At 43.3% G+C, this 17,850-nt stretch overlaps 1 protein-coding gene across 4 annotated transcripts; it reads right to left on the reverse strand.

Moving 5' to 3' along the window:
• Positions 1 to 1,430: 1,430 nt before the first annotated feature.
• ptpn3 (protein tyrosine phosphatase non-receptor type 3) lies at positions 1,431 to 17,221 on the reverse strand. Of its 4 annotated transcripts, XM_034610562.1 has the most exons (27): positions 17,079 to 17,221; positions 16,022 to 16,090; positions 15,197 to 15,338; positions 14,127 to 14,261; positions 13,915 to 13,957; positions 13,341 to 13,422; positions 12,408 to 12,452; positions 12,259 to 12,311; positions 11,985 to 12,102; positions 11,801 to 11,888; positions 11,573 to 11,661; positions 11,432 to 11,495; positions 10,969 to 11,171; positions 10,755 to 10,880; positions 10,118 to 10,279; positions 9,483 to 9,576; positions 9,319 to 9,396; positions 9,120 to 9,176; positions 8,292 to 8,448; positions 7,995 to 8,170; positions 7,267 to 7,357; positions 7,010 to 7,071; positions 6,658 to 6,804; positions 5,787 to 5,915; positions 4,238 to 4,383; positions 3,211 to 3,346; positions 1,431 to 2,025 (listed from the first exon to the last, which is right to left on the reverse strand). In XM_034610562.1, the coding sequence occupies exons 3-27, from the start codon at positions 15,263 to 15,265 to the stop codon at positions 1,951 to 1,953; spliced, it is 2,625 nt and encodes an 874-aa protein (XP_034466453.1). In that variant the 5' UTR covers positions 15,266 to 15,338; positions 16,022 to 16,090; positions 17,079 to 17,221; the 3' UTR covers positions 1,431 to 1,950. The 4 variants fall into 4 exon arrangements, with proteins under 4 accessions (XP_034466453.1, XP_034466455.1, XP_034466457.1 ...); XM_034610564.1 differs by lacking the exon at positions 6,658 to 6,804; XM_034610566.1 differs by lacking the exons at positions 1,431 to 2,025; positions 3,211 to 3,346; positions 4,238 to 4,383; positions 5,787 to 5,915 and adding an exon at positions 5,939 to 6,559 and having other exon boundaries at positions 6,594 to 6,804.
• Between the last annotated feature and the right edge of the window lie 629 nt (positions 17,222 to 17,850).

The following is a 17,850-nucleotide window of genomic DNA, read 5'->3' on the forward strand; positions in this document are numbered from 1 at the left end:
CAATGTGTATTTTTATAACACCAGTACTGATAATTCTGAAAAAAAAGGCATATTTCTAAACATAAAACTCCCCCAATTTCCCATTTCTACTCGCCTACACAGAAACAGGGATGAGCCAAATAGCATTGATTTTCATATTGATGAAGAGGAAAGAAGAAACAACACAATTTTAAGACAAAGTGCCAAAGCTTAACTCCCACACAGAACGTGTGTCATCATTGTAATTGAGAGATAAATATAAACCCTCTCCAGGTGTCTCCCAGCCCCTTATACACATATTCTTTAAACTTAGGTAAACCTGCCAAAACAAAGAAACCGACTCCTTTTCCATTGCCTGTGGAAAGTTTGCCTTTCTGTTTTTCCCCCAGTGTCATGTTCAACACGACAAACACACCCAAAACTGAGTGCAGTCACCCGGGTGTCATGTTTCCATCACTGTCGATCAGAGCGGAAGACGATAAAAACCTGTGTATCCAGCACAGTCATTTGACCTGAGAGTGAATGCTGATTGTATCCATTCCCATTGCAGACAAAAGACAGATGTTAGTATGAGTTAAATCTGTTGTCCTGCCGAATCAGCTGTTTCTTGCTATAATTTATCTTATGGAGGTTATGTTTTTCATCTTTGTGTGTTTGTTACCAGTATTACACAAACATTTCTCCACAGATGTCCATGAGATTGTGTGGAGGGGTGGCACTCGGCCCAAAGAAGAACCCATAACAGTTTGGCGTAGATCTTGATCGGTGAACACATTTTTTCACTTTCTCTAACATGAGAGATAGGGCGGTTTTTTGACGTTTTCATTGACTTCTCAGGAAATAATTCACTAATGTTGATTGAAAACAAATCTGGCATATTTAGCAAAGTCATGTTTATGAGTGTGTGCTATTTGGTGCAGATACAAATACAAACCAGGAAGTACAGTGAATTTAAATGTGGTTTCATAAGGCGACTGGGCCTTGGTGGAAGTGTCATTCTAGTTTATGAATGGGGTGATAAGATTCTGCATCATTCCTCTCAAGCATTTTGAGGGTATTAGTGGGTACATTGTAAATACTTTACACCCATTTTACTGAAAAAAAGAACCACAGAATAAATATATCAACAAAACTGTGAATTATACAAACTTCCACAATTCTTAATGAATATCATCATCAAAAACCCACAGGGACACTTTAATATACACAGAAATATTGTGATTGGTTATAATGTCTTTATTTAAGCCAATATTTTGTCATCACCAAACAGTTTGCACTGATTTGTGATGCTGAGATAGTTGCAGTGATATGATGCCAGCTTTAGAGGCACTCGGCTGAAGGTTAAATAAGCAGACGGCTCCTCGCTTCAGTGAGCAGCCTCATTCTGCAAGAGCGTGTGACAAAACGCTCACGCTGCCTCGCTGTCAGAACAAACGACAAAAGCACAGACGTCAGTAGAAATCAGTGTGTTTATTTAGTGTCATAATAATTTAAGAGTGACGAGCAGTGGGTCTGGTGCTCCTCCGGTGGACAGCATGCAGCGCTGCACCACCCTGACCTTACAGTATCTGCGGCAGTGATCACCGGACAGAGACAAACTACAGATTACAGTGACCCTGTTCGATTCCATTGACTGGGAGGCACGAGTCCAAGGCACAAGTCGCTTCATGAGCAGAGGCATCATGGACAGAAATTAGCAGCTCACATTTGTCTCTATGGAGACCACAGCCTCTACAAGCTTAATGAAAGAATCAGCAAAAACTAAGGCCAACTAGGTTTAAGATTCATCCACTCACATTGAATCTGGGTAGACAGCTGTAGTCTGAAGCTAGTTACACTCTGCTATATTTTCCAGTCTGTGTACCAGTCCCACAGGCATGACTGAGGTCGACCTGTTAAAAAGTCCTTCTGTTAAAAGTCCCTTTCTTTGAAATGAAGCTGAAACAGTTCTGGTCCTGCTGCTGATCTCAGTTAAGATGCTGTGGATCCGCCATGTTTCTCTTTGTAGACTCGCAGAACGGCCTCGCACACGAACTGGAACTGCAACTGAAACACACAACACACAAAGATGTATTAGTTATTAGACCAATGCTCCATTTTTAAATGATAATACTGGAACAACGCAACATTTTTACCTCCGACAAAGAGGTTACGTTTTAGTCTGCCTTTGTTTGTCTGATAGTTTGCAGAATTAACTTATAAACTTCCCCCGGTTCATAAACTAGCAAACAGCCTGGCTAGAAAGGCATTAGTTTAACGCATGAACAGAAACAAACTAACGACGCAGCACGGAACTAATTCTTCTTCTTCAGTCGGGCAGAGTAGGGATATTTTCTCGGTGAACTTTAGGACAACTAACATGAATATTTTAGTTATAATCAAATTAAATTAAATTCAATCTGATTATATAATATTTATAAAGGAGAAAGTATGTTAGAAATGGAATCATACATTGTTGGTTTAGTTGTATTCATGGGATTTGCTGATATAGATGTTGAATAGTGACGAATTTATCCTACACCACATGGATCCTTTATGTTAAGGTTTGTCCTCTGACTGTGCATGTTTTCATGTTTCCATTACTGAGACACAAACATATGAGGGGGAAACCTGCACGTCAGCACATAAACAGAGGGAAGAAGCCTCAGGGGCTGGATCCTCTTTCATAATACGGGTGATAGTGGCAGCAGCCGTGCTCCTCGAAGCAGGCATGTGACTGGAGGGCAGCCATATTCCCAGCACCGCCTCCTGTCAAAGCAATGAGTAACACTTTCCTCTCCCTCGACAACCACCGCTGAGGTACCACAGAGCGCGGCTTCCAACCTCAGCCCGCCTGCTCTGGCTCATCAGCGGAACACTGAGGCAGTCGAGCTTCTGTGAATTACTGAAGGTTACGGACGACAGGACTCGCAGATGTCACAAATCTGTGCCACTGGCCTTTAAAAAGTGATTCTGAGCACAGTGAATTTCCCTGTCAGTCTCCTCTCCTCTTACTTACATAATATTTTCAGAAAGACAGAGCATTCAACTCATTTGTGATTGAGAGGATCTCTATTAAACCACATTAGTGAAATTTGAAACTAGTCACAGTGCGCCTAATGAAATATATAAAACCAACAAGTTATTTTTTTCATTATTAAATAAAGACTTTAAAAAGAGAAAGACCGACTGCTGTGGCCTGAAGTATCATGTAACGAGGGAAGCATGAATCCCTGCTCTGTGTCTTTGTACCGTGGTCTGAACCATCATGGCTCGCTGATCTCTCAGTGTTTTGACAATGTCCAGCGGGAACACTGGCCGGCCCTCATCCAACAGAGTCAGCGCCGTTTCCATAGTGATCAGAACACCTGTCCGTCCAATCCCAGCGCTGAAAATTCAATGCAAAACAAACACGGTGTTAAGTGTACAGCAGAGGCAGGTACATGCTGGCGGGTGTTCTGTGTGTGTACGTGTACGTATATCTTGTGAGGACTATTTTGTGCATCTTGGGAAAGTGAGGACCTTTTGGCCTGTCCTCACTTTTTCACAGGTCTGTTTGAGGGGTCATGTTAGGGGACAATACATTTACACATTCACAGGTGATGAGTAGGAGCAGGCACATATTTCTATTTGACCCTCTGCTACATAGAGACCCCTGGGGTTAGGGTAAGTGGACAGAGCAGAGGTTTAGGATGTAGAATTACAAAAGAGTAAAAAAAATGAATAATGGGTTCATGTGCATCCAAATAGGCTGGGGGTTAGAGTAAGGGTTAGGATTAGGTCTGGATTTTGTCTTATTCATTCAGTGTTTCCTTGGCTGGACTGCAGGATTCTCTAGGTCAGGGTTAGACATTTAGTTGTGATGGTTAAGGTTAGGTCAGGGTAAGGTGCAAGGGAATGCATTTAAAATACTTTTGGGGACTTTCACACATGCACAACGCAGCAGGAGAGTCTCCACACAGACAGGTTCAGGAGAGCGTTCAGGTGAGTGGGTGGTGACAGACGGAGAAAGTCTGCAGAAACTCAGAAGGCTCTCACTCCTACATTTGCATTCATCCATACAGCCACTGCGGAGAAAGACCGTGGGGTCTCCAGGGTTCAGTGCATTACTGAAAGCAGCTCAAGTGTGAAATGGGAGGAGAGAGACTGAGGGAAAGAACACAGCAAAGGGTCGGTTCGGATATGAACATTATGGGAATGAATTATGCCAATGAGTGTCCTCACTTAGATAGAACAAGAATTTGTATGTGCATATGGGGAATTTGTGTGTGAACGTTACCTGCAGTGTACCATTAATGGCTCCTCGCCTTTCCTCCTCTCCCTGACTGAACTGATGAACAGCAGGAAGTCCGAAGGGTCATCGGGTACACCGTGGTCCGGCCACGCGACATACTGCAGGTGTGTGACTGCACGCTCCTCACCCAGCTAAGCACACGCACACGCACACGCACACACACACACACACACACACACGAACATCCAGTGCAAAAACACACAAATGACAAGAAGAGAGGGATAGTGAGAAATAATGCGAGTGCTGGACAACCAGTGGTTAACGTGATAATAAATCTTTGGGAAAACATCTCCCACATGAGAAGAACACTGCAGCGCTACAGGCTCAAACACTGATATTACTCAGTCAGTATGTGAGGAAATTAAAAAAACCACAGAGGGTGTGATGGAAAAAACAGAGCAGGTGAGGAGAACAAAACACGCATGTGACCAGTAGTTGACACTGAGATTAACAAGTGAAGAGGGACACAGAGAGATGAAAACCGATAAACAGTTGGGTTGGGGAGATGATAGAGGGAAAGACCTCCCCAAAAAAAACATTAGGCAGGGAGGAGAATGGCTGAGTTTAGAGTTTATAATGGGCTTGTGGCCTGTGACTCCATGGGGGGATTAACTCGCTCCGCCAGAGGAACAGATGGGCCCACACAGCAGTAACTGTGTATGCATGTGTGTGCATTCATACTTCATGCCTGCTTGAGCATCACCAATTTATTTACCTGTTTGCTGTGGAACATTATGAGGAATACAGCTCCTCTAATCTCATTATGTTTCATGCAAAGTTTTTCAGTCCTGATCAGAAAAAAAACCACACCTGCCTAAACAAACACACACACACACACACACACACGCTACATAATTTGTTAGCGCACACTAATGCACATGCCCACCCACGCACGCATACAGAAACGGAAGTGGCCGAATGCTGGCTGCAGTCAGTTTGCCAGGAGGGGCCGCTGCCTGTGGTGAGCTCTGTTATGTGACATATGGCACAAACATGGTACATGCCACTGCAAACATAGAAACTGAAACATTCCGTGTTGTGTGACCGCGGTCATGCTCCGCTCATGTTTCGTGAGGAAATAAAATATGTAGACTGTTTGGTTTTGATTGATCGACTGTTTGTCTCAGTTATGTCCCAAAGTGAAGTCAAAGCCTTGCTTTGTTTGACCGAAAGTTCAAAACCTAATAATATTGAATTTAATCTTATACTAAGTCAAAGAAAAGTTTCCCATACGACAAGATATGTTCACTTAGACTCATGTAATTAACTAGAATGGCACTCAGCAGAGTCTGGAGCCAAGGCCCAATAGTCTGCTTTTGAAACCACATTTAAATTCACAAGATCCAGCTTTTTATTTAGATCTGCTCCAAATTTATCACACTCATAAATATCAGTCCCCTACACATGTCTGACTGATCAAGATCCATAAACGATTCTCTGAGATGGGGGGCGAAAACATAACCTCCTTAGCAGACGTAATTATTATTTAATTATTGATTCAAATTAAGTCGTTGAGCTCTGTTGGCTACTGTACCTGTGTGTGTGTCAGAGTGAAATGCCGCGTCACATACGCCAGGTTACACTCCTCTGAGTGACACTTCACCCGCATGTGCCCGTAATCCTTCACTTCAGGTGGATGCGGCCAGTACTGGTGGCACTTGGTCTGCAAAGGGACATCACATGAAATATGACATGACTTCATGTGTGAGTCATCAGTCTGAGTAAAGTTTATAAAACTGCTGCTGCTGCTGCTCCTGCTCCGCTCTCATGGAATCAACATCAGCGTTGGTGTGTTCCAGCTCGCAGTGAGAGGAACAAAGGCAATGCAGGAGCAGGATGTGAACTGACACAGTGTGTGTGTGTGTGTGCGTGCTCCTCAAGTACAGAGAAACTCAGAGTACTTGACGAATGTCAGGAAAATTACCAATTAATAAGAGCATCTGGTTGCCAGGCAACAGGCAAGCCGAGGCAGAGACATCTCCATTCAGCAGGACCTTGATATCCTGCCTGTGTCTCTCTGAGGATGTGACTTCACCCTCAAATCATTTATCACTGGCGTCCCACTCACTTTTTACATTCAGCTGTTTTCTGTGCGGTGAAACCCTGTCATTACTCACAGCCGTGCCAATTGATTATTTTTGTGTGCAAACATCACCGCCAAAGCGTTTAATTACAGTAATCATGTGTCTAGTAAACATGAAGCAGCGTGTTGCAATAAGCACTGTGTTAATACATAGCCGACGCTGAGTTGTGTAAGTTCAAGTGTTTCCCTCATTCTTTGCTCAATTCTACCCCTGTGTGTGTGTGAGAGTGTGTGTGTGTGTGTGTGTGTGTGTGTGTGTGTGTGTGTGTGTGTGTGTGTGTGTTTACAGTATGGAAGTGTGAACATGAAGAAGTATGTATACCCGTCCCCTCTCTGTCAGAGTTGTAAGCATGATGATGGTGTGTGTCTGCTGCTCCCACACAGTTTGCCAAAAGTGAGTGCAGGTCTGTGGCAGAGGACCCTGAGCCGCAACATAACGTAAACACACACCAGACACCGGGGGCACCACCTAAGAGACGGACAAACAAACACACACACACACACACACACACACACACACACACACACACACACACACACACACACACACACACACACACACACACACACACACACACACACACATACAGATACAGATACCACACAGAGGATGAATTTACATTAAATGTCAGACGCGAACAAAAACAGCTCAGCTTCATATTACTGGTGTTCACCGTGATGTGGCTGGCATTGATGTAGTCCTCCTGGCCCTGGAGCACCACTCTGGTATCATCATCTGAAAGGAGAGCAGGGCACCGCCATGCAGGGGTCATTACAGAGCCGTCCGTGCACCGCAGGATCGGCCAATTAAATTTCATGAGGTGCCACAGCGGTGAGCGCCAGATAAATGTTAGAAAGGTGGCACAGAGCTACTGAGGGAGGGGGTGCAGGAGGCATGTCGGCACAGACAGTCAGAATAAGGAGCACTTACAAGGTAAAACATCCTTGTACCGATTCTTTTCCATGTTTTCAGGGAGTCGAGCGCAGGTCAGCGACAAACCAGGCTTCCTCCTGTATAAATTCTAGAAATGACAAGCACGCAAACACATAAACATACAATAATTATAAATAAATAAAAAGGTAAATGGGTATTTGACACTTGGCTTTGTGTTTTTCCCCCGGTGAGTAATTTTCAATGTCACAAACGTGCAGGAAACTGAGAAGCTCTCTCACCTCACTGTCTCATTGCATTTTAAACCATATTAAGAATGTTGTTGAATGACATTCCCAAGATATAAAAAAAAAAAGAGTATGTACACAAACGTGTAAACTGCCAAAATAAAGACGTAATCAGCGTTTTCATCTGGGTGCGGACCAGAGCCGATAAAAACCTGTGTCTACTTCAGAGTCATATGACCCGGTAGTGAATGCCGATTGTATCCATTCCCATTGCAGACAAAAGTCAAATGTTAGCAGTTGTTGATGGGTCTTCTGACCAGTGGAAAAGGGGCTAAACAGAAACTACAAATTCCAGGCGAGTAACAGCATCTTTGTTTAAGTAAAAGTGAAGATAAGAGCCAACGTCTGTCCACACAACAGCACTTAAAAGGCTCATTATGATCCCACTGAATAACTGAGAGGAAACACAAATAGACCCATTTGTGTGTTTTGGTTCGACATATAAATTCACGGTTTCGCTCCCACCTGCATTTAAAATACCTCAAAATGGAAACAGAGCGTGCCAGACTGTATTCCTCTCTCCAGCTGCCTCATCGATTCCTCCAGTGTCGTGACCCGCTCCGACGGGCCAGGTGACTGAACTTTGTCTCCCGGCGATTGGCCGGTGAGCGTGAGGGCGGGAGGTAACTGCAGCAGGGGCAACACTCTGCCAGGACCTGCAACACAAGGACGGTTCAAGGCTGTCATTAATATTCACAGCGACATGACAAGACAGAGTGCACTCTTGGATCACACGCTGCTTCAGCACTTTTCTCGCTCCCTCTCCCCCTCACTCGCCTTTACGTCTGATGAGCAGGGCGAGCTCTCTGGAGTGCGACTCTCTGCTGGCTCGTATGAACATGACGACCTGATCATGTTTGTGTTCAGAAATGTCTCGACCGTTGATGAGGACGACCAGGTCTCCCTCCAGGAGTTTGGGCTCACATCGACCTGCCTACAAACATCAAAGGAGCATTTATTACAGTTTTATCTTTATCTGTGTAAATATCAGAAACTAAATAACAGAAAACCAAAGTGGAACTGTTAAATATCTTATGGGACACAAACGATATGGGATTTTTGGTGAAATAACTTGCCAACACAATATATTGGTATACATATATATCAAAATAAATATTTTTGTTTAACCATAAACTTTATGATGAATAACTATACATGAAAAGAAAACACAAATACAAGAAAATATATAGAACTTGAATCAAGAGAATAAACATTGTTTAAATGTAAAATGCTAATATTAATGCACATCTTTTCTGTTTTGTTTTATCGACCGGCCAATATATTGGTCAGGTTCTAATATCCTGCTTCACTTTTTAAAGTATCCTGCACAGTTTCCTTAATTTCAGAAGTAACTATTTGTTTTAGACCAACAGCCCAAAACCTAAAGACGTTGAGTTGTATATCAGAAAAGAAAACTACTAAGACTCAGAAACCAGAGAAATAAAGTTGAAATTTAACTTATCGACGATCAATTTGTTTGTCAAGCGACTAATCAATTAATCAACCAAATGTAACAGCTCTATTCAGCTCAGTGCATTTGGTTACACATCACTTCTTCATCACAATCAACCTGGAGACCAACAAAACACAAACACATCCTCTTACCGGAGAGTCGGGTTTAACTTGGGATATGGCTAGAGGCATCTTCTGATCCACGCCACCCTGGGAGAAGGTAGGAAATTGAATGAAGCCGGGTTACAGTAAATAAACACAATGTGTGAAAACAAAAATACAAAAATGTAACTTCGCCTTTTGTGGTGAGAGTAAGAGACGTAGAAATGTAAGAAGAAAGAGAGAGACTCACTTTGACATTGAAGCCAAACTTGCCCTCATGATCAGGGGCGATACATATCAGCATCAAGTCTCCATCGCCGAGAGCGCCCTGCATGGACAAGTACTCTGAATTAAGGTGAACGTACATGAATGGAGACATAGAGCTCACTCAGAGCCGGTGATAAGAGATCAGACCTTGTCGTAGTGGTGGGAGCTCTCCTCCTCTCCTATGCTGTCATCAGCTGTGAACACAGCCTCATCTGGTCCTCGGGTAAAAGTGGCAGAAAGACTGAAAGAGATGAAATAAGGAGATTTCTTTTCACTCTGATTTGTAGCTTAAGACGTGACTTTCATATATTTGATGATAATGTAATTGTCCCTGTTCTCATACCTTAATCATTTTTTGCCCATATTTTAATACTTGCATACTGTAACTTTGAGTTGAATCAATTGGAGACAAAAAACAGCAACTGTGATTTAAATGGTAATTTTCTTTCCCTTTGAATCGAAGCACGGGAACAGAGTGGTGCTTCTTCATTCCTGAATAAACCGTCATTGCCTGTAACTCATCAGTAAATCAGACAGCAGCAGGAGGTTTCTCACAGATCTCACACTATTAAAGTTGTCATATCATCTGTTTGTACATTCACCGACTAAAATACTGCATTATTTATACTGCAGCTCTTTCAGTTAAACGTTCCTCTAAATCCAAATGTCATTTCAACAAAGAAACTATTAAACTCCCTTCTATCATACGTCCTGCCAGCAAACCCTGGTGAATTGGGAGAGAGCTCGAGAAAGACAGTATTTCTGTTGTAAGTGAAACTAACTGTTGTGGTGAATTGTCTCCCTCGCTGCCCTTGCTGCTGCTCACAGACGCTCTGTAGGTGTAGAACACGTCCTCCCCCTCCGACATGTCTTTCAGCTCATTGGTCAGCTCCACCGAGGACGGACGCGGTTTACGGATGCCGTGACGAACTCGAGGGCTTCGCCTGCCGGGGAGACAAAACAACAACGTTCAGGGTTACTGAAAGGTTCACATAGACACATTTAATCATGTGTTATTTATAACAACACAACAAAAGCAATTTAACAACAGCTTCACATTTCAGTGTCCAACCACAGAATAAAAGATAAACCAGTAGGGATGATAAGGCCTCAGAATTTATTCATTTTCCTCAGAGCTTCTCATCAGGTTTATATTGAATAATTATGGTATATTAGCAAATATCATTCAGTTATCATTTAGCAGGACTTTGACCTGGATAAACAAAAAAATATTTGTTCCAGCTTGTTTGCGGCTATGACCCTTTTGACGAAAAAATGTTTGGGGGATATTCTATATTTTACAGTTAAACCAAATATATAGACAACCAAATTCAAATATATAGAACATGAATTGAGAAAATAAACATTTTTGGGGGGAAATGACCAAATCCCAGCTGGTTTTACGGCTGCAGGTCGTACCAGTTTGGGGTCGATGGCGGCGATCTGGAGGGCAGACTCATGGTCTCGAGATACTCTGATGAAATCGATCTCTGCAGGACTGGGTTCCAGACCATCCCTCCCACCACTCGCTGGCACACTGGACCACTGCAATGTGAGAGGGGAGAGACTGAACATTTGTAAAAAGTTCAGTATTGATGACAAGAATATGAGAAAAATATGGACAGGGGCTGACCTCTCGGTTTTACTGTTGCCGAGGCCCAGGTGCTGCGTTATCAGTTTGGTGTAGGACTGAATCGTGCTGTTGTTGTGTTTGGGGCTGCGGGTTGAGCGGTTGGAGGAGAAGAAGGAGTGATGATCCACACTTGACCTCCACAGGATTTTACAGGTTTTGGAACAGGGCAGGATCAGAGACACCTCACAGTCCTGCGTCTCACCCTGCAACATACACAGGTGATAGTTCTTTTTTAATTCTTTATAATGCGTCATATGCGTGTGTGCAACTTCAGCCGCTCAGGTTGCATTTGTTTCTGGCTTATTCTCACAGTTAAAAACATGAAAGCATTGTGCATAAACCCCCAGGTACTACTCCAAAACTAAATGGATTTACCAGCCAAGTGCATCCAGATATTAAAAACAAGAGTTCGCTCTCTGCAGGTCTTTAAACGAGTAAGAACAAACAAACGGTGGAGACTCACATGTTTACATTTCAGATGTATAAGGAAGCGCTTCCTCTTAAATGAAATCTTGATTATTTTCCCCCTACAAGAGAAAAAAAAATCAATTAGTTGGAGAAAAATACAGGGAGCAGACATCTAATTAACAGCAGCATCACTCACCAGGGGAAGAAACTGGAGCAAATCATATTACAGAATATTGCAACACCACTTGAGGCCAAACCCACCATCAGAGGGGCATTGTTGATGTCCTGAGAGAGAGACACACACACACAAACAGAGAGAAGGAGAGAGAGAGAGGGGGAAAGAACAAGTGTCGTACACGAGATGAATCAAATGGATGCAGAGGAATTTAAATCAGAGCGTGATATAGTGAATTAACAACGCTACCAAGGCGGTGTGCAGCTCCACTCCATACAACTCCAGCGTCCGTGCCGTGTTGAGGAAACACAACTCCGCCTCGCTCTGCTTCAGCCCCCTGGGAACGCGCGCACACACAAACACACAGTCACATGCAACAACAGCAACCAGCTGCACATCAAACCAGTTGCTCTCCGGCGGCAGCTGAAATTACTTGTGCTGTGGATGCAGATCCTCCACTTTACACAGAAAGTCTTCATCTTGTTCAGGGATAAAGTGGCACTTTGAGAGGTAACCAGGGGGCCGTGTCGGACAGTGATCGCCCGTCTCCGCTGCAGATGATGGAAAGAGACACAACACATTGATATCCGGGGTGCTGTAACAGAGCTGCTGCTGCTTATTGAGAGCGTCCTCAACAGGAGTGATCGCTCACAGAGTTATTATTAAGTCATTAATCATTCGTGTCTCGCGAACCAGATGGAACTTACACTGCACGGCGTACGAGGCCAACACCACAGCAGCACTCAGCGGACACTGCAACCTGCAATCATACTCTGTGATTACACACTGTAACATCGCAACATAAACTGTCTCGTTGAGTTCGGGCTTGTTGTTGTGTTTCGTGTGTGTCACTCACCGTCCTTCTCTAATGTCGCTCCTGATCTGGAGGAAGTACAGGTGTCTGCGGGGACAAGAGAACCGGAACTTTATCATATAACTCCTGCATGTGAATGTCAGCTAAGTCTTTAAAGTGGTTTGACATATTGGTGTTTTAAATCATGCAATATTATCACATGCATCATGTGAAATATTTATCATATTCATCATGTCACCCTGAAACACTGCTTTTACAATCATATTTATTATACCACTTAAAGCCTCTGTGCAATTTCTCTTTATCAGTCAGTTTACTGCATCCTCATTCTCTCAACTTGTGTTTACTTATTCTTTACTTTACTAGAAATATTTTACTTTTATATTTTTTTGTATAGTTGTAATTTTTTATATATGTACATTTCCTTTGTAAATCTTTATTAACAGGCACAATCTTGAATCTCGAATGCAAGTGGCAAAACTAAATTGATTATTATCAATATTAATGACATGAATGAAAAAAATATGGTGCAGTGCCAATATAACACCACATCCATTAAATCTGGGTTTAATTTGGTTAATGCAAGGCCTCCATATTTCTTGCCTTATTATATATAAGTCGTAGAGACACATCTGAGCTTTCCAATAACTGCTTCCCAGTCGCAATTACAAGTTAGAAGTTGGTGTGAGGATTGTTTACAAGTCGGCAACTCGTAATTACTGTACGACATGAGGTGAACAAGCACAGCTCTTTGACTTTCATGTAGAGCTGCCACTGTATCTCAAAAACAGCACTTCATCTATTTGGCCTCAGAGTGAGTCTAACATTGATACAGCATAATAAACGAGTAAATCCTTCAATTTTACCCATAAGCCCGGCAGAAAGGACCTTTCTGTGCCACACAACTTGTCCAGATCAATACTTGATATATGCTTGCTGTATAACACACACACGCGCACACAAACACACACTCACCTTGTCTGTTCATGCTGCAGGGAGTTGGGATCAGAGATAAAGAATCGCACTCTGAAGTTCAGATAAAAGGGAGATGCGAGACCTGCAGGGAAATGTCATCTCATCAAACGTGACCTACGGTAAATCTCTGGCCGCAAGTTCACCTCAAACCTCTGCTGTTCCTTCTCTGTCTTACATCTCCTCCTTAGCTAGAGATGTTCCGATACCATTGTCCCTTCCTGATTAATGAGTCCGATAACTGGACTTTGGGCATCGGCCAATGTGCTGGCGTACTGATCTGATGCCAGTGGATTTAACTGCAACTTCTTTTATTATCAAGTTTAATAGTTGTAACTGAAAAAGAACACAACTACACAAATCTACGGATACACAACAATTACTTCCTTTAAATATCTGTTTAAGTGCACTTCCAGAATGAAATATTATCAAACTGCTGACATTATCAGATTCTCGTACTCGCTGATGCCCGACCCAGCATTTTCTGCATTTCAGATGCTGCTGTCGGTATCGGAACACCTCTACCTTGGGATCAAATTCATTTTAAAATATGATAAAACTCTGTGGAGTGAGATACCTTTTATCTGCTTCTTCAAGGGTTTCTCAGGCTCCAACCATCTCTGAGAGAAAGAAATTCATTAAGTATAATGTCTAACTGGAGCTTAGAGAGGGGGAGAAAAGCATTCGTACAAGAATACCCTGTGGCCATCATCGTCTAAACAGCAATCAGCGAGTGTGATGCATTACAAACTCAGGCCTAAACGTGCAGGAGAAGAAGAGTGAGCTCACAGGAGAGTGTGTGTTGGCTGTGATCGAGGCGATGGCTGTGCTGGACTCTCTGATCTGCAGACTGAAGAGCTGCCTCTCCTGCAGGCCCAGGTGGTTGCACACTTGGTCCAACAGAACCACGCCTTCATCCTGCTTCTGAAAGATGGGAACAACAAAGGACTTTATCATACCGGCCAAAACTGTGACTGACATTTAACAGGCGCTTATTTGTAATTACACCATTTCATATGCTGCAGTCCTGCTTAATGTATGCAGAAGGGATAGTTATTTCGCTTTTGCAGTGGATTCCTCTACATATTAATCAATGATGTATATATGCAGGTGAAAAGCAGATTTCCAAAACACCGGCTGCAGCACAAGTTCTGTAGTTTAACTATTCATTGTTTCATTATTGTTTTATTAATAAATCTGAGGGATAACCCGCAGCTGTTCGGCTTTTTCTATCCATTTTTCTCTCTTTTTCTCTCTGCTCCCGAAAGAACATTCACATCACAAGAGGACCATGTTTACTGTAAGCTGCAGCGAAGGCTGTGTTCTTTCAGCAGGAAACACAAATATTTTAGATTTTTTGAATCTGGAAAAACTGGTCTCAACGCTTTAAAAAAGGAAAATAATGAAGCTTATCAACAGACAAGCGACACAGGAGATGGTATTGGAATTTCATATGCTTCTCTCCCACTCTTCATATAATGATGCTGCATGTGTGTGTGTGTATGTGCTTGTTGGGCTGCCTATGAATTGATAAAACGATGATGTAAAAGTTTCCCAAGTGTGACAAGCTGTGTGAGCTGTAGGAGGTGAGCGAGTCCTTCACATCAAGGTCAAAGTGTAGAACAATGAGATGTGGATCAATGTGAATAGGAAAGAATAGTCGCTCACTATATCAAGCACTGACGTTAAGATCGTTAGCAGAACAGAGACGGACGAGAGCAACATCTGATCTCCTCCGCGGCAGACAGGAAACAGTGTGTGTGTGTGTGTGTGTGTGTGTGTGTGTGTGTGTGTGTGTGTGTGTGTGTGTGTGTGTGTGTGTGTGTGTGTGTGTGTGTGTGTGTGTGTGTGTTACGCACGCTGACTCGGAAGGTCTCGATAGTGCCGTTCAACAGCTGAACCAGGCAGAGAAGGTCCGGTTTTGGCATGTCTGTTACCACGGTAACTCTGCCTCCCTCTCAAGACAAACACCCTGCCCTCAGCTCGTCACTGAGAGGGGACCTGAAGACACACGCACACACGCACGCACACACGCACGCGCACACACACACACACACACACACACACACACACACACACACACACACACACACACACACACACACACACACACACACACACACACACACACACACACACACACACACACACACACACACACACACACAAAAACAGTGTCAGATGTTTGGAGGTGGTTGTCTTCCAATGAAAACCCCTCCCTCAGGATGACATTGTGCGGTGAGTAATATATGTGCTACATGAAGCATCAGGCTGCAGTGAGTAATGCACCATGAATGCAAAGGAGTGACTGTGTGCGTGTGTGTGTGTCTGTGTGTGTCTGTGTGTTTATGTGATTCCTTATTATTCGGCCTGGTCTGAACATGTCCCTTCCCTCCCTCTCTCTCTGCTGCTCTCCCTCTGCGCCTCTCCGCCTTTCGCAGGCAGCTGAATGATAAGAATGTTAAACATTTTCAGAGTTGCACACGCCCAGCGACGGCTCTGCAACTGGCCTGCTAGTGGAAGCAATGCATGAACACACACAAACATGCACTGCTAATGCATGCATGTGCACAGGCACTCAGAACCCAATAAGTTACCCTGTATCTGCCTATAGCTGCCACATGAGAGTGTGTGTGGTTCTGTGCACGTGTGCCTCTGTATGCAATCCGTGTGTTTGAACGTACATGTGTCCTGTGTTGTTCTCCAGGTGAAGGATTAATGGAACGCGGCCGGCCTGTCTCTCTGTGATTTTCCTGAAATGGACACACAGTGTTTGAGTTAATGTTTGAACACAAGCGACTGGCTGTGAATGCATTAAAACCAGAGCTGGTCCCAGTCTGGTGACTAGTCCTTCATCCCAAACAGGCCTCTGATGAATTTACAAGTCAATGCTACATGTAAAAGCAGATTCATTATGATGTGGCAGGCTTCACTGGGTGTTTGCATCTATTTGTGAACTTCCTGTGTTCATGTTTGTATCCACACGACAGATACACACAAGGAAATCAATGAGGTTATCATCACTTAAAGGTATGGTTCACCCAAAAATGATGGTTTAAATTACCTTGTTTATAGTCAAATTAGAATGTCAGGACTTACAGACATTTAGATGACACCACAGGAGCAGTATGGAGGCATTTTATGTTTTTGTTCTGTTGTTTTTTTACGTTTGAAGAAGTGGTCACCAGTTACTTCAATTCTATTGGATCTGCCTGTTCACCCCTGAAATTCCCAAAGTGTTTTGTGGACTCCAACACTTCACCCAGCCCTCATCGGCTTAGTGGGGAGTAGATAATGAGTGGATTTTTCTTTTTTTGGGTGAACTATCCCTTTACACACATATCAAGACTTTTCTGACTCATCTGTATAAGTGAACAATAAAGGATAAATAAACACTATCGAGGGTAAACGCTCAAGTGTGACAGCCTGGCCTCTCCTTCTGCACATTAGATTTAATGAATAACCAGGGGCCTGACTCTGAGGAGCCGTGTTCTCGCACAGCTCCAGTCGATCATAAACCCTGCTGTGATTTCACTGCACTTTGAGCCGCAGCGCGAACAAGGAACCTGTTGACAGGCTGAACTTTCCTGCAGCTGCACCCCGGAGGAGGAACTCAGCCCGGGCAGACTCTGCTCCGCACGTCGCGCTCCTCGCAACTTGGCAAAGTGGCTGTTTTCAGTTTAGTTGTGTTTTGGGGGAAGAGAAACGGTGTGAAAGTGTGTGAAAAAGAGAAGAGTCTACCTCGGGTCGTCCCGCTTCGGAGACGGATCACACCTCGGCCCGGGGCGCGTCGGAGGATCCAGGTAGAGTCAGGAGGTAAATATCCGGGACAAGTTTCATCCCTGCCTGCGCTGCTCACTGCGCGGCCCCGCCCCTCCGCCGCGCGCGCTCCCGCCGACATGCGCGCACTCCAGGGGGCGCGCTGCACAGCTGAAGAAAGTACGTCCCACAGAAGTACTGAGAAGTACTACCCGTTCTTAGTAAAGAGTATGAAGTAAGCGTAAAAAATACCCTAAAGGTAAAAGTAAGTAAAATAAATCTTAAAAAATACAGGTAATAAAAAAACGAATAAGTTACTATGCTATTAATGTAACCAAAATGTCATATTTAAGATGTATATGAACAAGTATGATGAGGATGATGATGATGATGATGATGAGGATGATGATGATGATGATGATGATTATTATTATTATTATTATTATTTGTATTATTATTTGTATTATTATTTGTATTATTATTTGTATCAATCTGGCATGGTAGGGGTTTGCATGGGCATATACAGGGGCTGTGGTAAAGCTGAGTGAAACCTTTTTTTTTTACCTTTCTGTTGCTCTCCTTTGGAAGAATAACTTCTATAAGGGATAAGATTCAAAGAAATAAAGATTATAAAAAAATAAAATGCATTTATTTACTCCGGAAAATGAACTCATTTAAGCCTAAAAGGTAAAAGTCACTGTGATTGTTACACTAACTATAACAGGGCAGGGCAATATGGCCAAACATTATTTTA

Source organism: Hippoglossus hippoglossus, chromosome 16 (genome assembly GCF_009819705.1).
Source record: "Hippoglossus hippoglossus isolate fHipHip1 chromosome 16, fHipHip1.pri, whole genome shotgun sequence".
Lineage (NCBI taxonomy): Eukaryota > Metazoa > Chordata > Actinopteri > Pleuronectiformes > Pleuronectidae > Hippoglossus > Hippoglossus hippoglossus.